The sequence below is a fragment of the Sorex araneus genome, chromosome 6 (assembly GCF_027595985.1).
Source record: "Sorex araneus isolate mSorAra2 chromosome 6, mSorAra2.pri, whole genome shotgun sequence".
NCBI lineage: Eukaryota > Metazoa > Chordata > Mammalia > Eulipotyphla > Soricidae > Sorex > Sorex araneus.
This window is the reverse complement of record NC_073307.1, coordinates 23,691,815-23,714,590: the sequence shown is the minus strand read 5'-3', so window position 1 is coordinate 23,714,590 and position 22,776 is coordinate 23,691,815. Positions and strand designations below refer to the sequence as shown.

Below are 22,776 nucleotides of genomic sequence, written 5' to 3'. Positions count from 1 at the left end.
CCTGTTCTTCAAAGGCACCCTAGAACTTGCCTTGTCCTTCCAGTGTTTTGAGTCAGACGTGCTAAATAGAAGACCAATGGCACCCAGGATTTTCTCTGCAACTGGATTCTTTTGAAGTTGAGCAAGCAAGAGTAAAACTAATCTGTGGTTTTTATTGTTGTGCCCATACCCTCACACATGCCATTTCAATTCCCTGAAACATTTTTCCATTTCTGACCTAACATTCTGCTCTAGAGCCTGCTTCTTTTTCAGATCTGGCTGACATGCCACTTCCTCTGGAAAGGCACTCTGTCTGACCTCCAAGTCTGTGATGATTTCAGCCCCTTCTCTGAGCTCACACAAGCCCTTCTGGCCTTCTGGTGAGCTGGCTTCCCACCCTCCCTGCCCCTCCTCCCCTGCCACACACACACATACACACACATCTGAATAGGGCACTGCTCTGAGGCCTTATCACCTAGGTGACCTGAGGGCCTCCAGGGACCAGGTAACAGTGAAGACTCAAGTATTTATTTGGGGGACTGGAGCAAAAGCACAGGGGTAGGGAATTTGCCTTGCATGCGGCCAACCCGGGTTCAATCGGCAACATCCCATATGGTCCCCCAAGTACCACCAGGAGTAATTCCTGAGTGCAGTGCCAGGAGTAACCCCTGAGCATCACTGGGTGTGACCCAAAAAGAAAAAAAAACAGTATTTATTTGGAGTAATAAAGAAGAAAAATAGTATGTTGCAAACAATGAAACACAAGATTCACAGTTTCATGCAAAGAAGTACGTGGGCCCAGCGGCAGTGGAGTCGGGCAATCTCACCCCTGCTTCCCGGCGCTCTTGATGCTGGAAGTCACGCCCACAACCCGCCCCCAGGCACCATCTTGGCGCACCAACAGCCTGGGCCCAGAAGCTCCCAATTGAATCCCAAAATGGAATACAGAGATGTCTCTGGAACCCAATCATTTATAGTCTTAGAATTTCAGATGCACATGGCCGTGTAAGACCTCTCATGATATGCAAAATGAACAATGGGAAATGAATGATCTAGCGGCTGCCCCTGGAAGGCAGGCTTGAATGGTGGTGGGAAAACTCAAGTGAACTATAATGCCCCCAAATAGAGAGAGAGAGAGAGAGTATCTGGGCAACTGTCTGCCATAGAGGGAGGGTGAGAACTGGGGTAGGGGGGACATGGGGAATTGGTAATGGAAAGTTTGTGCTGGTGGAGGGATGAGTGTTCGATCACTGTATGGCTGAATCTCAAACATGAAAGCTTTGTAACTGTATCTAATGGTGATTCAATAATAATAAATAAAATAAATAAATGTTTAATGAAGTAAAAAAAAAAGAAGTATGTGGGCAAGAATGTCATCAGTTGGGGGGAGGCAGTTAAGACATGCTGGAACACCAGATTACAATTTAGAGGAACTCTGAGGAAAAGAAACACAATTAAAAGAGAGAGAGTGCCTCTCCCATGTTTTATTCAATCACAAGAAAAAAGGCTGCCAATTTTTCATACAAGCTTTGAGGCTCCTGCTGGAAATTTTTTAAAAGGCAAAGCTTTCAGGGAAGGTCATCATGCCCCAGAAACTGTCTTCTGCCAGGAATGGAGAAGCATGGTCATAATGGAGAAAATTCAGCACTCATCTCGGACAATTTGCAGAGTTACACAGAAACAATATAAAAATCATGCCCCCCCACCAAAAAAAGTCATGTCAAAGTAAAACCAAGTACAAACACAAAAGTAATCCAGGAAAAAAATTTTAAATAAATTTGCCTTTGAGCTTACAAAACTACTGGTAAGGCATGACAGTTCATATGCATAACCTGCACAATAATCTGAAAGAGAAATTAGCAGTGCTGATGGGTAGGACCACCTGTTTCTGAAATTGTGAAGGCAGCTCAAGGCAGAGGGCCAAGGAGGTACATTTCCTGCTTCTCCCAGGGAAATCCAATTTCTGTGGCAGGTGTTACAGGAGGCGGCCATCCAGGAGCAGCACGTTCCTTGATACAGGAGGATGGAGAGCTATTCAAATGGATTTCGAATCTTGAATAATAAAGGACAATTGTTTCCACAGATACCCAATCTTAGCAAAAAATTAGACAAAGATGACTATTCCCCAAAGTCTACACGCATTACATCTCTGAAATTATGAAGTCGAAGCTACGTCAGCAAGACTACGGCATCAGGGCAGAAAGATACAAGATCCATTCTCTCCCAAAAGCCCTCATTTGAGATTTTCAGAAAAAAAAAAAAACTCAGATCCAAGGAGCTTCGTAGGTATGATTTCTTGTTTTCCCAACATTCCCCAATCCAAAATTTCCTAAAAGTTTTGATGCATTTAGGAGAAGTCCAGCACATTTCGTGATCATAATATTTAACATTTATCCTCCAAAGTAACCCTAGGTAAAAACTCCCTAGAGTGAGTTTTTAAAACCCCCATGCAAGAATCACAATAAGCAAACTGGTTTCAGGCTAATAAGAACAAATAGATGGCAGATGTAAATAATCTGGGCTAAACCAAGTATTATTTCATTATTGCTCAAGCACTGCAAAGTGCTTAGGTCTTGCCGAACACATCAGCATCCTGGCCCCAAGTCTGTTATCTCTTGTTTGAAGGCACGGAAGAGTTCTGGAGTGTTGTTGGAGAGGGAGTGGCTACTGGCCAATTCCCAAGAAAAGCCCTCTCATTTCAGAAAATCACATGGCCACTGACTTTAGGGAGACCCCGAGGTGGCCTGGATTCACAGGAGGGAATGGCACTCCCAGTTGAACCAGACAAATTTTAGATAGTGATCCCTGCCACCTCTTTCACAAGGACAATGCTTGCTGTGTGTGAAAGCACTGGGTACCACTCCGAGAGCCCCCTTACATGGGGGACCCTTCTAGGAAGGCAACAGCTGGTGAAGAGAATTGAGACCTTAACCTTCACCCATCAGTCATCTGACTCTCCTCTATGGTAGGAGGAACAACACATTAGTCGTCAGGCAAGAGGAGAATTCTGTCCACACTCTTCCATGACCGGTGAGCTGGGCAGGAGGCAGGCCCAGCCAGTCGGTCCCTCGGGCCAGGGCAGGAAGCGAGATTCTCTCTTACCCTGGTGCGTGGGGCCGCAGGGCTAACACCAAAAACATCCGAAGGAGCATGTCCAGATGGAGGCAGAAGATGCATCCTCGCAGGCTCCTGAGCAACAGGTGCTCCAGGCAAGGACAGACAGCCACGGTGCAACAGCAATAAGGGTGGCGGACCCACCAGGTGGGAGCAAGACCACGGGGGAGAGGAGTGGGAGAAAAGTGGCCCATACCCAGCAGCTGTGAGGCCCCGGGCAGGTCCTTACCTCCACCTTCATTGCCTGTATCCAGATGGTGCCCAGAGGTGCGGAGGAAGCACTCAGCACCATGCTTGGTAACTAGCACATGTGAAATGTTAGCTTCGATTATCAGATCAACACCAGCACCAGAACGACTGTGGAAAACAGTTGCCAACTTGCCATACATCCATGTTAACACGATTGTAACCACATTACCTAAACTACAATAAACTTCTAATTAACCACGAAAACGCTGATAAAAGACTCCCAAAAAATGGTAGAAAAGGTCACAGGTGATCTGCGAAGGAGAAGGTAAGCATCACAGATTCCAGGTTGGGGGCGGGGGGGACTTTCCTGGAGCTTGGGGCACATGTCAACATGTGGCCTGGCCCAGGTGCCAGTCCAGCTATTCACCCTGCCCAAAGTTTCTATTTCCAACCCTGACTGATGACATAGCTGCCTAGGGAGGAAGACGCCCACTTGCAGCACAAATGACTTTTTGGTGTCGTTTTTAAAGAGCTGACTAGAGCTGTCGACAGGACTGTACCGAAACAGTGAAAAGTGCCAGGCTCAGTACATCTCCAAAGGTTTCATTTGCATCTTCCCAGAGCCTCATTTCTCTGCTGCCATCTGTGGCATGGGGTGCCCGTTGAAGGTGGGCTCTGCCAGGCTGAGAGATAGCCTCTGGCTGTCCATGGCAACCCAGGCTCGGGGAAAGTGCTGGATGAGGCATGTGTGGGAGCCAGGCTGATGCTATTAGCTGTTCCAGTTTGAATGGGTCACTGTGATCCAGCCTATGCAGCTCAGGAGAAAACATCCCTCACTCTGCTGCCCTCCCCGGGAGGAACCCTATTTGCTTCAAGGAGGGGGCTCAGCTGGCAGGCAGACAACGGTGCAAACCTATCTCACTACGTGGCTTCTCCAAGTTGGTTCTGTCAGAGTCCATTTGACTAAATTCATAACAGCCCAATCTAGACTTCCCAGGGCTGGCTTTGCAACAATTATGTCCTAATGTTCCTCTCCCGCTACTCATTTTGCTGACATATATCTATCCTGCTTTCTCTGAGGGACCTATTCGCATTAAACCCCCCTAGGAGGCAGGAGACCAGAATGTGTCTCCTGTCCCTTCAGCCTCCTTTGGTCCTAGACTCAGCTTAAGCGAGTCTGTGAGGTTTGGAGTCAAAAGCACAGGGCATGGGGCCTGGTTGCAGACAGGGTTTGTGGGCAGAGCCCTTCACTTGTCTTGCATATGTGAAACCATAGGTTGCATGCCCGCCGCTGTGTGGGGAGCACAGGATGTGGAATCAGTCACCTTGGGCTTGAACCTTGGCTCAGCTATTTCAGGCCCGACTCAAAGGTATATCACAAATCCATTCATACTCCACCACTCAACACATGGAACTTCATTCCCCACCCCTTGAGTGAACTCTAGACTTGGTGACACTTATCCCAAACATGTAAGAGCAAAACGTGATAAGCCATCACTCCTGAGAGCAGGTGATAAAGATCTGCAGCTTCTGTCTCTAGGGGGTGCTTGTGTGCTCTCTCTGTCTCTGTCTCTCCTCTCTCTCTCTCCTGCCCTCCCTCAGCTCAGTCTGTCTGTCTGTCTGTCTCTCTCTCTCTCTCTCTCTCTCTCTCTCTCTCACACACACACACACACACACACACACACACACACACACACCCCAGTCTCTAGGAGAAGCCAGCTGCCAAGTCATAAGACAATCAAGAAGCTTATGAAAAGCCCATAGGACGAGGAACCACTGCCTATAAGAAACCCATGAGTGAGTTTAGAAGCTTTCCCCAACAAGGCTTGAGCTGATTGTGTCCCCACTAATAGACTAACGTCAACTTCCTGAGAGGTCCTACATCAGCCCACAAAACCTTTGAGCAAAGACTGTCTGTTGTATGAAGCCAATAGCTTAGGCTCATTTGTAATGCAGAGGCAGTTAAGTGAGACCTAATGAGTAGGTGGCACGATCCAAGTTCCAATGTCCTCATCTGTAAAATTAGGATAATTACAAGTATGGAAATTATGTAACTGTAAATCAACCTGCCCAGTCTTGACACATCCTAAGTGCTGGGAAATTGAGATGTGCTACGATGTGCTACGATCATCACTGTACAATTGGTACTGTGCAGTGGTCAAAAGTGTAGGCTATGAGTTGGCCAGTCCTGGGTCCCAGCCCTCACTTACTACCGCTTAGCTGTGAAGCTCTGGAAAAGCCACTCACAGAATCTCAGTTTTCTACAATGCTGGAAATTCCAAAGTTGTTGTGAATATTAAAAAGCTTTTGTGTGTGTATATACATATATATCCACATATATATGTATATATTGTTCTGTCTTAAACACAATGAAAATATATGGAAACAGCTCAGAACAGGCTCATGTCTCCAACAGCTCCACATCCTCAGCCCCAATGTGATGTTCCTCAGTGTCATTACACAGGACCACATCTCTACAGAGTTTCATTTCATGCAGGGTCATGGGCCCAGCAGGGCAGCATCCCTGTTGGCCCTAACCTCTGCCAGGATACGTAGTCCTGACCTGTCCCTCCTGCACCCACAACCCCGCTTGCATGTGGTCCATCCGGGTTTGTTTCACAGCACCCCATATGGTACTCCAAGCCCTCCAGGAGTGATTCTCTGAGCACAGAGCCAGGAGTAAGCTCTGAGCACAGCCAGGTGTGGCCCAAAAGCCACAGAAAGAAACAGCTCTACCAGGGCCATGGCTAGTGCCGCTGGTGCACGGGGCAATGGCCGAGGGATGGGCCAAAGTACAAACGACTCTAAGTGGCCATGGAGGGCATTTGCTTATCGTCTCCCGCAGGTATCTGAACCAGTTTCTGGGTGTTCTCTCTCACAGGCAACTTATGTTTGATCTTGGAAATAGCTGTAGCCTCCCATGGGAACCCTTCCCTTTGCCTCCATGCTCCTAGAGTCTTACCTACACCCACTGGGGGCAATTACATCTGGCCTCAGAATAGTCATCATGGCTCCAACACCTCGCCTCCTGCCTGACCTCTCACGGGAAGTGTGTTGAGTGAGTGAGTTAATAAATTAATGGATTGATAACGTGTGTGTGTTCTTCTAAATGCTTTTCATTGAAAACCCTTCTACAGGGGAGAATGGGATTGGGGGGTGGGAGAGATACTGGGTTCACTGGTGGTGGAGAACAGACACTGGTGGGGGGATGGTCTCACGAACACTGTATGAGGGAAACACAAGCACAAAAATGTGTAAATCTGCAACTGTACCCTCATGGTGACTCACTAATTAAAAAATAAAAATTAAAAAAATTAAAAAATTAAAATTAAATAAAAATTTAAAAAAAGAAAGAAAGAAAACCCTTCTATACCCTGAGGAATGACAACTGGATTCTCTCAATACGGGACCTTGGGCTGAGGCCAAGCTCTGTGGGCATGCTACATTAGGGATCAAAGGATGATCTGCAGGTAGACATAACTACTCACTATACCCATAAAAAAAAACACATGTGGCAGCGGACAAACAGTGGGGAAAATCAAGAGGTGATAGAAATGGTCAGTTCCAACTTGCTATGAAGCCATTTCTTCTTGAAGAATACATCTCTCACACATGAAAACAGGCTATCGCCCAGCCTGTGCCAGAAGCAAACTAAGTCCCGAACACAGCTTGGTGGTGGAGCACTCCGGAGCCTGCGGTTGAGTGGCGTAGCTGCCACTCTAGGAAAGCCTCAGAACCTCCTTGAGGGGTCAGCCCAGTGCACTAAGTTATCTCCCAACCTGGCTAATTTTCAGAAATCAACGAAGTCCTCAGCAAATTGACCACTCCACCATCAAATAACCTTTTGAACTCACCCTATTTCTACATATAAGCAATAAACTATTAGAAGTTAGACTTGAAGTTGAGCCTGAGCACCACCAGCAGTGGCCCAATTCACAATTTCTTACATCAGAATTTCAAAAAAGGGGGCCTGGAGCAATAGCACAGCAGGTAGGGTGTTTGCCTTGCATGCGGCCAACCTGGGTTTGATTCCCAGGATCCCATATGGTCCCCCGAGCACCGCCAGGGGTAATTCCTGAGTGCAGAGCCAGGAGTAACCCCTGAGCATCACGGGGTGTGATCCAAAAAGAAAAAAAAAATTCAAAAGAAAGCTTTTACAATAGCACTATTTCAAAAATTGTGAAATAATTAGAAATAAAACTTAAAGACCTGCAAATTATAAGATGGTACTGAGGGGAATGAAATAAGATGTAAAGAAACAGAAATATAAACTGGTTTGTGGATCAGAAAATTTAGTATAAATGTTAACTTCCCCTAATTGATCTAAAAATATACTACAACTTCAATCAAATTCTCCCCAGACTTCTTTGTAGAAATAGGCAGCTGATTCTAAAATGTTTATGAACATGTGAGAGACCCAGAATTCCCAGAATTTCAAATTTCCAGACCCAGAATTTCAAAACATTGAAAAATAAGTTTGGTAGACTCACACTACCTAATTTCCAAGACTTACATAAAGTCCATAATAATTACTACAAGGTATATGTGTGAAGATCAACAAAAAGAAATGAAACAGAATTGATTCCAAAGACAAGCCAATACACACATATTTGGTTATTTACAACAAATGTGCCAAAGTAATTCAATAGAGTAAGGAAAATGTCTAATAAATGCTGTAGAGCAACTTGATATTCAATTACAAAGCAAATAAACCTTGACTGTTACCTCACACTGCAAAGAAAATTGTGGGATCAGGAATGAGGTTCAGTGGTAAAACATTTGCTCTGCAGTGTGAGGGCCTGGGTTTGACCCAGGCACTAATAATAATAATAATAATAATAATAATAATAATTTTAAAGAATATAAAAATTACCCAATGACCTAAATGTAAAATTTAAAACTTAGAATTTCTACAAGGACACACAGGAGAAAAACTTTGTGATCTTAGATTAGGCAAAGATTTGTTAGACAGAACACAAAATACATAAATCACTACAGAAAGCAATATAATTTAAAGCTTCTGATCTTTCAAAGAGAATGTTAAGAAAATTAAAAGACAAGGCATAGGCTGGAAAAATATTTTCACAATATGTATCTGATTATACACAGGTATCAACAGTATATAATAAACTGCTACAATTAAGAAAAAAAAAGTAACCCAAATTTAACAAGGATAAAATATCTGAAGCAACACTTCACCGAAGAATACATATGACAGTAAGCACACGAAAAAAATTCTCAATATAATTAGTCATTAAATGAATGCAACTTAAAATCATAGTGAGATATCAACAAATATCAAATTCCATAAAAATAATAGTACAAGCAGCAGTAAGACTTTACTAACTGGAACTCATACATTGCTGGTGGGAATGTACAACTGTAAACCATCTTGAAAAATAACAGCAATTTCATTTTGGGGGGTCGAAGGGACCTCTCAGCAGTGCTAAGGGAACTCATGAGCTATGCATGACTAGAGGGGTCAAGGGTCAGACCTGGCAGTGCTGGGAGAATGTATGGGACTGGAGACCAAACCAGGGCCTCCACATACAAGGCCTATCTGCACTGAGCTATTTCCCCAACCTTTTTTGAGCAACTTTCTATATGTAACTGTGAGTATAGTTACATGGCTCAATGCATCCGTCGAAGTCTGTCTACTGAACCCCTAAAAGGAGTGAGAGTCACGTGTATAAGTTATTATATCTCAGTATATATGAATTGATTAGAAAACAATCTGGGTCATAGCTAATGGCTGTGACCTGTGACATGTGGGGCAGAAGGCAAATGGGAAATCTCTGTATCTTCTAATTTTTCTACAAGCCTAAAACTGCTTCTAAACATACAAAGCTTTTGTATTAAAAGGGAAGAAAGTGTCTCAGCAATAAGATAAATGAAATGTTATAGTGTGCTAATTAAAATACATTTTCTGATTTTAAAAAAAAGACATAGTTCTCACCTGCTATCAAAACCTAAATAAGCCTAGTGAAACAGTTTGATATAAAAGAAAAAAATAGGATATGGAGTAGTAAAGACATTGGCTTAAACCATCAGTCTGCACGTTGCAGCTGAAACGGAGTGACTGACTTAACCTCTCTGTGAAGAAAGAACAGAACTGCTTTGTTACTGTGACGATTTCTGAGGGAACATAAAATGTGACTGTCCTCAAAGAGATTCCCTCAGCACACCCCATTCCTCAAACACACAATGGGGGTCACTCCTTATCACCCAAACAAAAGCAACTGGAGCAGAGTTTAAGAAGCATGTTGAACACTAGAGACTAACGTTAGCCAAATGTTAGTCAGGGGTAAAGAGTCTCTCTATTCCCTCAACCAATTCAAAGGAAGTTATGATTCCAGCAACCCATAAATCAGAATGTCTTCATTCTGAAAAGAGGCCATTTCCTCCAGAGGTAAGGTGGCAGGGGGCAAACAAGGGTGGTTCCACACTAAGCATATCTGAGACCCCCCTTGGAGCCCTAGGCTGGAAGCAGCCCAGAAACAGCACCCACAGGTGACACCCAAACATACACGCCCTCTCCACACACACCCTGTCCTTGGGTGTGATGCCCTTTGCCATGTGCAACAACGGTGCACTTTAGAATCAATATTCTCCAGACAAAAAGCCTACAGAAACTCAGATTACAGTGAAGGTGTTCTTCAAATCCATGGGACAGATAAAGATTATTTCATAAAATTGCTCTGGGTTGGATCCAGCTCATCAACTGCAATGTAAGCAGAGGAGGGACCTCGACCCTCGCTTCTTACACCAAAATAAATTCTAAATGCATCAGTGATTTGAGTTGTTAAAGAGAAGTAATGAGAGCATCTGAAGAAAACGTAGGAGTAATTTCCTCTAAATCTCAGAGTAGAGAAATAATTTCAAAGCTTGACGCAAAGCATAGCCACTAAAGTGGACGAGAAATCAATCTGACTACCTGTAAGTTTCAGGGGAAGGGGTGGACAGAGGTAAGGTGTTTGCCTTGCATGCGACTGACCTACGTTGGATCCCAGGTACTTCATATGGTCCCAGAAATCACCAGGAGTGCTAATTGAGCACCAGGAGTAAGCCTTGAGCACAACTGGGTGTGGCCCCAAAACAAAATAAAAGTCTCTTCAGTCACAAAGTTAATACGGGGCATCGCCTTGCACACAGTCAACCTAGGTTTGATCACTGGCACCACATTTGAGCCCCCAAGTCTCCCCAATATCACTTAGCACACATGTCAGCTATGTATACCATCAGTTGGATATTCAAGAGTTATCCCTGAGCATAGAGCCAGGAGTAAGCCCTGAGGACCACTACATGTGGCCCCCAAACAAACCAACAAAAGTGTTTCTTGGATTTAAAAAACTGTTACTGACAAGTTTAGAAGCGAACTGAATACAAAGAAAAACATTTTGATACAGACAAAGGTCCAACTTCTTTAGGTTACAAAAGGCCCTTATAAGCCACTAATTTTAAAACAAACATACAATCCAATAGAAATTGGGCAAAAATACAGAAAATTACCCCCCAAAATTCAAATGCCAATAATGACACGAAACCAAGATGACTTTCATCTAATGAAAGGAAAGCAAACTTAAATAAAATGCCATCTTAAACTAATATCTGACAAATAAATGGCTGTAATATTTAAAAACTGGAAAGTAGGACAAGGAAATGCTAACGGGCTGGAATCCAGTTTCAGTCCCTGCCACCACCTGGTTTCCTGTGCACTGCCAGAGTGACACCTCAGCGCCACACTAGGAATAGTCCCCAAAAACTGCAGGTGTGGCCCAAACTTCTCTCCACCAAGAGAAATTATTGTCAAGTCAATCAAAAAATAAGTTAAGCAAATAAAATAATGGTACATAAATATAATTTAAAATCATGGACATATTACAATTTAAATAACAACTTCACTATATTAGTAACATTGAAAATATTCTATTAACAACTAGCGGAGTGGGAAAAAATTATTTCAATCTGTACAGCAAAATTTCATTTACCCAAAAGTGAAAGTTGTTATATATGTAAGAATAAGTTCACAGAGGAAAGTCTGGGGAAAATTCACGATGACGACAGCCATAGTCAGCTGTGTGTTTCAAAATTGCAGAGCCCTTGTAATAATCTAAATGAACACATGGTTCTGATTAAAGAAAGTCCAATTATTTTCACTTTTGAAAAACAGAGAAGTTTCCATGTGACATTTCAGAGAACAAAAGATATCCACATGTGACAGGCAAATGAGCCTCCTAGAAAAGGCCCGTGCTCTGCAGCCGAGCCTCAGGAATACACGCTCAGGTGCACAAGGCTACGGCCAGGTAAAGTCTGGGACAGGTTCAGAAAACGATTTTGGAAGGTGAGGAAGATTCATTTCAAATGCTGGCTCGGGCTGGAGAGAGATGTCAAATTTTGGATCTAACTCATTAGTTGTGAGCTCATGGGCTAGTTACTTTATCTCTCTGAACCTCCATTTTCTCTTTGTAGAGTAATTGTCTCTACCTCCCAGGGCTGTTGAGGCAATTAAATTAAATATACACATGATGCCTTGAGCTTGCTGCTTGGAACTTAGTAGATGCTCACTAAATGTCAGCTATGTGTACTATTAGCTGGATATTTATAACCTTCCTTCACATTTTAAGCACTCTGTTCTCCAGGACCCTGGAGAATCCACACATCTCCTACATGGCTTCTCTAACCCTGTGAAATCCTTCTGGAGGCAGCAGGAAAGGGCATGAGCAGCCAATGAGACAGAGCAGGAGGAGAAAGAGTGGTCTTAGTCATCTCCTGAAGCTGCCCACACCACAGCTGTGCACCAAAACCACTCACTCCCCATTCTGTCCTCTCTCGAGGCAGCCGGGATCTCCCCCAGGTGTAAGGTTTGCATCCTAGAAACACTTGGAACGTGCAGTCAGAAAGGCCTTTACAGGTCTCCTAGAGCTCTGTCTTCATCCTGCGTGGAAAGGACCCGAGGGGAAGGGATTTGCAGGGAAAGCGAAGCCACTACTCATGAAAGTTTTGATTTTGGGGTCCCTTCTATGCCCCTTTCCGTCCCCTTGGTGCTCCTCACCAGAACCCAACCATCATTTCCTATTTGCTCTGCGGACTGTCGATGAGCACAATCCACAGAGCACAAGGAGAGATGAGGGAAGGGCTCCGAGTCATTCTCAGACCTCTCCAATGACACAGGAGGTTACCCTGGAATTTTTAGGGAGAGAAGACCCCCAGGAGCATGGTAGCAAGAGAGTCAAAAGGAACCAGCAGACACCATTGTAGGTGGGAAAAGCAACTGAGAAGGAGGACAGCCCTGGCGGAGGAGAGACAGGAGGCAGCAGAGGAAGGGCGTGTGTGTCTCCGGGTGTGTGTCCCCATGCGGCAGTGGCTGGGCTGAGGCTTACCTTGGGCAGGCTGACCGGAGTCCGGGGCTTGGTCCTGGGGTTCTTAATCAAGAGCCTCTGGTCCAGGGGCAGGAGATGGTATTTCATGGCCTCGATGAGGAAGTCCTTACAGGTGTTGTTATTTTTTATCAGTGCTTCTTCTTCGACTGTCTGGGGATAACAAGCCATAGTCATGCTGAGGCCAAGCCATCCGGGGCTGTCTCCCTGCGATGAGTAAGTCAACGCACTCCGCTATGCCCACACCTGGCATCTCACCCCCAGAGCACTATAGGAAGTGGGCACTGAGCAGCAACTCTATACAAGCAAGAGTCCGTGACGTTAGCACTCACTGTCTGCCTCCGGTGAGTCAAGTGCGCAGCAGAGTTTGTTAAATTTAGGCTAAAACAGAGATAAAAATCTCAGCACTGGGGCCAGTGAGACAATGCAGTGGGTAGGGCTCTAGCCTTGCACGTGGCTGACCAGGGCTTGATTCCTGCGCACCCAGAGAGTCCCTTGAGCCCCGCCAGGAGCAATCCCTGAGCACAGAGGCAGGAAAAAGTCCTGAGCACTTCCAAATGTGGCTTCCTACCCCCCTCTCCCCAAATTTAAGCATGACATGTGACTCCTCTGAGACTCAAGCTTCCTCTTCTATGAAATGGGCAAAGCAACCTACAACCTCACTGGTAGTGTGTGTGTTTGCAGGTTTAAATGAGATAAAGCAGAGCAAAATCGATTAATGGTCCTGGAAGCCTCTTCCCGCATTCCTCCTGGTCCAAAGGCATTAACACTGTTCAGATAAATATTGAGAGGAGGAGGGGAAAGAAAAGAGGCAAGAAATAGCAGGAAGCCCTCGGAGACTCTGAGAGAAAGTAAGTCAAGACGGAAAATGCATTTCCATTTCCTTCCAGTGACCGCCTCAGGAAGAAAATCAGCCAGAGACGCCCGAGCAGAAAAAATTGTCCAGCACAAAAGTCCCATTCACTGACCTCATCTTGAACCCAGGAAGCTGGAACTAAGGGTTTTTCACCTCCCACTCAAGAGCTCTGGCCCTGGCTGGGCACTCGGCAAATGTGTGCCTCAGTGCTTCCTGGCCAAGGCTGCCTCTGAGCGGGCGTGAGGCTGCCTAGAGGGGCCCAGAGTCTTCAGAGGCCGCTTCTCAGGTTCTTCGCTGGAGCATCACGGGGCTGTTGGGCAACCCCGTTCAGCTGCTCCCACTGACCAGTGCCTGAGTGGCCAGCTAGTACTGGACTCTGGAATGAAAATTAAACTAGACAAGGGTTCCAGTGGGAAAATGAGAAGGGCTTCAATTTTCCCGGCCCCCTAGCTCACCACGCAGAAGGCTTGGCCAAGCCTCTCCTGGTCGTGGCTGTACCTAGGATGCAGCAGGGAGCTGGCAGGAAAGAAGGCCCAAGTATTTGGTGTTTGTTCCTTATACCCTATCACTGATGCGCTGTCAGAGGTACACGTCATAAACTTTAAGAGTCTGCTAAAAAATAATAAAAATTTAAAAATGAGAGCCGACAGTGGAGGCCCAGAGTGGAGCAGATGTTTTGCCTGTATGAGACCCTGAGTCCAATTCCTAGCACCCACTGACACCCCTAAGCATGGCCCAGGTACCCACTCCCCACATACTTGGGAATGAACCCCCAAGTAATAGGCAGGGCGGGGAGTGGGGATGGAAGGAAGGAAGGAAGGAAGGGAGGGAGGGAGGGAGGGAGGGAGGGAGGGAGGGAGGGAGAATTTTTACTAAAATGGTGGAAACGGATGTCTAAAAAGCCAGAGAGCAAGGAGAACTGCATGAACAGCCACTTCTCCCAAAGAATTCCTTTCAATCGAATGAAAATCTCCCTAAAGGGAGCAGGAGTCAAGGGCTTCAGATACATCAGCAATGTGGGGGTGTGCTACAGTGATATATCCAAACCACAAAGTCAGCAACACTGAAAAGATGAAACCCAAACTACAACCAAACTTTAAAATGTGCCTGTCAGATTACACACTTAGTATGACATACAACATATCAGAAAAGCCTGGCAAATTCTAGCTATAAAAAACAATACAGCACACCTGCCCCCAGGAACCAGCCAGTGCTGCCATGGCTTTGCCCACCCAGGAAGTTCATTTCCTTCTCCCCCTCCTCCCCTACCAGAACCAACCCATGGGTCAACCTGCTGAGCTGCAGAGTTAAATGGGTGTCAGGAAAGCAGCTACTAGAACTAACAGAGCTTACTCTAAAAAGAGGCAGTCACGAAAAAAGGGTCCCATCCAACAGCCTGCATGCCCACTGCCTCTGACCTGTCTTCTCCAGATCAAACCCCACCAGAGCAAAACAATCCAAGACTGAGTCAAGGCTAAGTTCCAGTTGTGGAGACCTGAGAGAGGGCACGGTAGGGATCAGCACGGCCCCTTCGGGTCTCTCTGAATCCCGGCTTCACAGCCGTCCTTCGCCTTCTGAAGAAGGAGACTGAGGAAGCTGGAGCCTGTGGGCAGCTGGGGTCTGTTTCCCACAAGACTGTGGAGGTGACACAAGCCAGGGCCACCCCGAGTTCCTCTGCCTAGGGGACCTTCTCTCAGGGCAGGATGTGTCGCCACCAGGTGGCACTGGTGCGCCCGAAGTGCAGAAGGCTGCAGAGGGGCGGGCTGTCCCTTGGCGGGCTAGCCTGGGAAACTCAGGGGGGCCTGTCCTGACTCCTTAGGTCTGAGCCAACAGCAACAGAACCTGGTAAATGCGTGTGAGAAGTCACCGTCCTCTGCCAGGTCAGAAGCAGCAGTGGCGGTAAAGATAGCAGCGGTTCCGCATGCACCCACAGTATGCTGGAGGCGTCACAGATTATCCTATCTTCCCCAAGCAATACGAGATGGGTGCTAGTCTTGCCAGAGGAGAAGAATGAGATCTAAGGAAGTGTGGGTGCTCGCCCAGCATTCTATGCCTGGAAAGTGACAGTGCCGGGGCTGGATCAATAGCACAGCAGGTAGGGTGTTTGCCTTACACACGGCAGACCCAGGTTCAGTCCCTGGTATCCTATGTGGTTCCCCCAACACTGCCAGGAGTAATTCCTGAGTGCAAAGCCTGAACATTGCTGGGTGTGACACAAAAAGCAAAAAAAAAAAAAAGAAAGTGACAGTGCCAGGCCTGCCAGGATCTTGATTCAAACACCCACCCTTCCAGGAAGGGTTAGCAGAGGGCTGGTTGATTGTTTTCATTTGTTCATATATCTAACTTTTTCCCCATGCCTGCTTTTAAGGACATCTACTGCCATTTATTCTGCAAACCAAGCCGGGTAACAGGAAGCAGGATAGAGCACAGTGAAGGTGGCAGGCTGGCTACCGGAAGTGTGTGCTTCACAGCCCAACAGACTCAGATGTGCCGCCTGACCTTGTCTCCTGCTAACTGGTAACTCCAGATAGTTTCCAACCTCCACAGGTCCCAGGCCCAAGTGTGTCAAAAGGGGATAGACATTGTTGAGTTATTATAAGGATTAGATGAGGAAGCCTTCGATATCACAAAAATACCCATTACTTCTTAATTTTTCTATTTCTCCTCAGGAAAAAAATGGAAGCAATACGTCTTCTGGATACTTGTGGAGACTTACATCTTGAATTGAGCTCCAAATTGCCTAACACTAAGACAAAAAGCTAACACAGAAATACTAAGGAAATGATGCCTCTAGCTTTGGGCATCTACAATAAAAGCATTTAACTTTTCTTGATGTATGTTAGGCCATTCTAAATACTTCACAACAACCTGGTGCAGCTCTATTACAGTATCATTCCAGTGGACAAGAGCAACTGAAACTGAAAGAAACTGAAACTGAAAAGAAACTGAAAGAGATTAAACAAAAAACTAAAGTTAATAAGTAGTAGGGCAAGACTGAAACTGGTGTCTGATTCTCAAACCTAAGCTCTGAATCCTTACACGACCAAACTACATACCTAATGCACTAAGTTCATACCTACCGTCCGTAAAAGACTCCATACAATCCACCTCCATACAGTCAGGGCTGCCCGCTATCTAGACGTGTGTGTGGGTGAGGAGAGGAGTGCGTAGTTCTTCACACAGCACTTACCTGGACGAGGTAATCCCTAGGCAAGAGGGGGAGCCTGACATGTTCCATCAGCTTTGCCATGTGCTCTAAGCGGGTTTCTTTCTCATAATTGATCCATGATATCACAGCTTCAAAGACCTTTCAAGGAAATCAACACAGGCAATTTAAGCAAGGAAACAGCTGGTTTCAAACAACTTAATCTAACTGATTGAGTAAATCTATTCTTTGGGGAAAAAATTTAAGTTATAATTCATCCACAAAGATGCTTAAACTGAAGTCTAATTGAAAAATACTACAAAGGCTTTTCTGACTGGCTCTCTCAGAGAATGTCCGCCCCCACCACACATCTGCTACTTCAAATAAACAATTATCAAAATTCATTGTATAATAAAATTCTGTTCCAATAGTAATCTAAGGGTAGAAATACAGAGCAGTAACAATGAACCAAATTTTATAGACTGCAGGAGAGGATCAAAAGGGCAATGTCAACATCCCTCCCAGCCCTTCCTTTCCTCATTTATCTGCCATGTTTAATTAAAACAGAATAAAAACACAATATCCTCTGCCAAAAAAATAACTGTAATGGTGAATGTGACATTGGGTGACAGCACATGGCACAGTTTCTTCTTGAATCTGATCTCTCCTTTGAGGGCTTTGTCTGACTGGATATGCACAAAGACCAGGGAATCTGTAACTAAACCATTTGATTCAGCATTACTCTGTGTTTTTAAGCACAAGCTACCTACCTACTCAAATACCTTCTTAATGAATGAAAGGACAAATTAGCTCAGAATAACAAGGAAGGGGGTAGTGCAAGCCAGAACTGAGAGCAGAACTGAGGAAGATATGACTGGAATTCTGGTGGGCAGGGCAGAGTCAAGGCCCCGATCAAAGGGTTAGGAGGGAGAGGGCAACTGGGGGGCTCCGCCTTGTAGTGTGGGTATCTGTACATCCTTCCACTGCCCTTAACTATAGGCTGTGAATTTCTGCAGGCTGAGAAGTGTACCAGCCTGTCTTCGTACCTCCTGCTGTCAGCCTGTGATGTGCATCACAATAGCAGGCTCAGAGAGATGATGGGCTGAAAGCTTTGCTCAAGTTAATGACCCACAAGTCCTTGAGTAGAGGTGGGATTTACTGACCCTGGCCTTCCTCATCAATCAGCAAGCCAGCGCCTTATAAAAGCTACCAAACAAGTTGAGTCCACCAAAGCCGATATTTAACCTTATCTTTACTTCAGATTGACTTGTCTAACTGGTTCCACTCAGTCTCACTGTTTACCTACTCAGCCGTGAAAGCCACAGCACTCAGCAACAAGGCAACAACGGTGACCTTCTCAGAGACTACAGAAGGCCACATATTTTTTGCAGTTAGTCTTCATGCTTGAAAAATAAACAAGTAAATCAAGTTCCAAAGAGCGTTAGCCTTCCATGCATCGAAAGTCATTCCCAGCAGGGGACAAGCAGCGGTTAGGGAGTACCAAGGGAGGGCAGGACAGCTGGCACTCCACAGGCACAGCCCCCGGGGCCACCCTCTTCATACGCCATACACATGTTCTCACTGGACACCAGGGGGCAGAGATTCCTGCCGCTCAGGAAGTGACTCGCCCAAGCACTGAGCCAGAAAGCAGCAGTGCTGGGTTCCACAGAGGCCCGACTCCAGGGTCAGGCTCTCTCCCGTTACTCTCTGCTGCCCCTCGAAAGTCTGGAGGCCAACAGGGGTTGGCACACCACATCCCTCAAGCCGCATTCAGCCCACTGCCTGCATTTGTAAATCAAAACAGCAGGGCTGGACTGAGACAGTAAGGCCCCCACAGCCTGAAAGTCTTACTATCCTGCCTTTATAAGAAAAGGGTGGGGCTGGAGCAAAAGTATAGTGAAAGTACACTTGCCGTGCACATGTTTGACCTGGGTTTAATCCTGAGCACCCTGTGCACCTCCAGGAGTGATCTCGAGTGCAGAGCCAGGAGTAATCCCTGAGCATTACCAGGTGTGGCTCAAAAACCAAGAAAGAAAAAAAGAAAAGGTAAGGATATCAACTGCTAGGGTGTAACTCCACTTGGCTGGAAAGCCTACGACCTGCATCCCTTGATGAAGCAATCAGCGGCCCACAAAGCATACTTGGAGCATCCCTTTCAAATGAAAACAAATGCCACCTTCCTCATGTCTTTGATTTTTGTGAGGGATGAAAAAGGTGGAAAGCAGTTGGAAGAAACCTGAGGTCATGGTTTCTGGCTCCTCATTCTCTGGCATAAGCAAAGCCTGGGCTGAGGACACAGATGAAGCTGGTCTTGCAAGCCCACACAGCCGCTTTCAGGTGGCCAGAACAGGCCCTCTTGCAAGCCGCATGAAAGGGAGCCCGGGCACTTAGCCTGCTTTTAGAACCGAGCAAGTTAACACCACAGGGTGGTGGCTAAGATAGGGGGAGAGTCCACCCAGGGACGAGTCGCAGCAAAACACAGCACGGAAACACAGCACGGGGGTAAAGAAGTCGAATTTCCCCACATCGGGGGCAAGCTAGGCTCCAGCACACGCACCTAACTTGTCACACGAGATTTGAGAATGAACTATATCAATAACCACCAGCACAGCATTGGGCATAGTACAGGGAGGAGCTCTGAAGCCACAAAAATTCAAGGGAGCCAGGATCCTGGTTTACATTCCATAGGCATGGAAAGAGTCTCGAAGAGGTTAGCTGCTTGTCCCAAGTCACGTGGCCAGGAACAGCGGGCCTGGGTTGCGCATAGACCTCTAAACCCCACGCTATGCAAGATTACAACTCAGTGGCACAGTAGACTGGAAAGGCTGGGCAGGCTTGCTAGGAATCTCCTAAGCCCAGAGCCCTAAATATAACCCTCCAAGCCCTCCAGGGACCCCCCCAAACCTAAGGATGATTCTGTCAGATTTGTTGTTTCTTAAACCAAAGGCAAACAGGAATCGTGTGAACTGTACTCTCAACTCTGTCACCCACATCCCGCGACAGCTGGGAGCAATAGTGTTCGGGGATGGGGCGCGCTGCACCTGTTCCCTCCCTGCTCGGCATTTGCAGTTTGAAATCAGCCTTGGTGGAAATATTTACATCATGGACATTAGCAATGAATCTGCAGACAAATCAGAACTAGCAGAATGTGTTGTTGTTGTTGTTGTTGTTGTTGTTGTTGTGTCAGCTGTTAAACACTGGTCAGCCTATCACGGAGATTTCCTCCTTTGAAGGGTCCCAGGCTTACTGAGCCAGTTACACTCATCTTTCCTACAATATTGTCATCTGATGGTTTCGGGCAAAACCTTATAGCTCTTTCTGCTAGTTGTTTCGTTTCAGACTTACAGGCAAAGTCATTCACACGAGGGAAGAGTGAGGCCGAGAGAGAAAAGAACAGCAGCACATTACAACCAGTCTCCCCGCGCCCTCCACAGCCACCCCAGCACGCAGCACTATGCTCACTAGCTTTCATCTTTGATGAGATCTGTCGTGCTGGGGTGACTGGAAGTTCCAAACAGGCAGAGATCTTGAAGATCAGTTTGATGTCTTTCCCGAGACTAACACACTATCTGCCACTTAGCACTCAATAAATATTTTTCTTGAGAATGAATAAATTAATCAAAGCAGCAATGATTAGGGGCATGGCTCTCCTCCTACAGCAGCACCCTGGCAGCTATCTGAGTTCACGTGAACAAAACATGATGCTCACATGTGACATCACCCCTGGCTCTGCGGTGTTTTACCACTGCCAAGAGGCAGCAAGGATTTTCACTACGATGCTCAAAGCAGGAGGAAAATGACTGAGGAGCAATGGTTGACAGAAGTGTCTAGGAGCTGAAAGACAACTTCCAGGGCACTAACCCACAGCGACACACAGGACGGAGAGCACCTTCCAGTCAACAGCTGGACTGAGTTGACTCAGAAGGAATCTGTCCTTTTGGCTTCAAACACATGAAAGGGACATCCTGCCCTCATATTAGGATTGGAGTCATACTCAAAAGCAAGACATATGCCTCAATAAGGAATTCAAGTTGGGGAGTTGAATGGAAGCTCAGGTGATCATCTGGACCAGAAGCCCTTTGTGTGAGCATTTGGGCACTGAGCCTTTGTGGTCAGTGTGTCCCAAATTGAGCCTCAATGAACTCCCCATCTACTATGGGAAGCAGGCTGTCCTGCTTGTCGTTTATTTGGGATGGGCAGTAAAAATTTCATCGTCAAGCAACTGGATCCCACACCAGACTCACACCACATTTAGATTAAGGATTTGAACTGGCATTATCCATGTGGTATAGGGACACTAAAGGAAAAAGGTAATACAAAAACTATTTCCAAACCAATAAGCATGGCCCGCCGGAGCTCTGCCCCAGTCCAGGGACCCAGAACCCATGGACATAAACCTCTGAGATGGACTCCAGATCAGCACTAATGAAACCAGCTGCCCAAAGTCAAGTCACCAGTACAGTGACCATGGAACAGCTGGGGGCAGCCAAGGAAAGACAACCCCAAGACTATTCTCGGGGCTGGAGCGATAGGTAGGACTTTTGCCTTGCACGCGGCTGACCCGGGTTCAATTCCCAGCATCCCATATGGTTCCCTGAGCACCGCCAGGAGTAATTCCTGAGTGCAAAGCCAGGCGTAACCCCTGTGCATCGCCAGGTGTGACCCAAAAAGAAAAAAAAAAGACTATTATCCTCGATGTATTCTTTAGCACCAGGCTGGAAACATTCTGTAGGGAAGGGGTCAGGGAACAAATGAGCCTGGGGAACACCTCCCACCATACCCCAATTCCCCTTGAGAGAATCACAAAGCTCACATAAAACATTAGTAGCTCCTTAACCTAATACCTTTGTTCGCTTGCTGTCTCCTACGTGCATCTTACCAGGGAGCCATTGTGGTTTTTAACCCCAATACCTCCAATATACCATTTTACAAAATACAGGCAATGCTTATTTGGAAAAGAAAGTCCATCTCCTGCTGCAACCCCATGAGCCATCTAAGGACCCTGGATTCTCATCACACGGGTCACGTTTCCCAGCACAATAAGGTCTTCGAAATCCTCATGTCCTTATTCCTACAATTTCTTCAGCCTGAGTAGCCTTTGAAGCTCCCATTTCCCTTCCTCTAGTTTCAGCTTGAGTATACAGTCCCATATGTATTCCCTTTACCGTGAGGCCTTTCCCACTCACCTCAGCATGCTTGCCTTGAATTTTGACTCTACAGAAGCACTGTGCCTAACCTGTTGCCCACATAGTATGGATTCACGTTTTCCCTCTGTCCCTGAGTTAAGCTGAGCACCACTCCCCTCCGGGTTGGGCCAGGGATGTGCTAATAAAGAGCTGCGGCCAAGGAGGCAGATACAGAGCCTTATTTCCTCCAATCACCTCTGCCTTCTGAGTAATGAGAATTAGAAGTGTTACAAAATGGGATGCTGGGCAGAAAAACTCAAGACGGGAAAGTCTATATACACACACTTGTATTCCTTGAAGACCAAGTTCAAAATTAGCAAAGCTGAGGCTGGAGGAACAAATGATGCAGAGGCTGAAAGCTCAGATCTCTAGTGTCTCCCACTTGCAAAGCACAGTCGGGGCAGTTCTGTTGCACCACAGGCAGTTTCTGGCTACACAATAGCCAAGGGTGTGTGAGCACCATGTAAAGCGGGGCAACCCACACGAATACCACATATAGAAGGATGTGCAAGGACCACGGCCAGAAAGTATGACCTCTGGGGAGCACATGAGTGAGCAGGGCAGTGAGCCCAGGAGAACCCCACCAGAGAACGCATAAGTCTCAGCTAAGAGTGAAACCTGGCAAGCATGTGTGAATACCACAGCCAGAGGGGAGCAACCCTTGGTGATCTCCGTGGACAGACAAGGTGATGACCCCAGTCATCACAACATATCAATGAAACAAGAGGGGTACAATTAGAGGTATTTGCTATAATCACCTTCCAAACACCATTCAAGTTTTATTTTTCCAAGCCCGTGTTCTCTCTTGAATGTGGGCTAGAGTCTGTGGCCTGCAGGCTGGATGGAAATGTTTGCTGCCCCTGCAGTTGTGTGATGGAGCAGGAACACCCAGGCCTCAGCTGAGCAGCTGGCTGCACTGCTAACCCTGAA

General features: G+C 46.3%; 1 protein-coding gene across 2 annotated transcripts in view; it reads right to left on the bottom strand.

Annotated features, from left to right (window-relative positions):
- The window catches only part of KLHL3 (kelch like family member 3), a 129,674-nt gene that overhangs the window by 20,674 nt on the left and 86,224 nt on the right, over window positions 1–22,776 (bottom strand). For both annotated transcript variants that reach the window (XM_004609887.3, XM_055141530.1), the window contains 2 exons: window positions 16,706–16,822; window positions 12,663–12,812 (listed from right to left, as the gene is read on the bottom strand). In XM_004609887.3, the coding sequence (XP_004609944.1) occupies window positions 12,663–12,812; window positions 16,706–16,822 (267 nt within the window). The remainder of the gene's footprint in view (window positions 1–12,662; window positions 12,813–16,705; window positions 16,823–22,776) is intronic.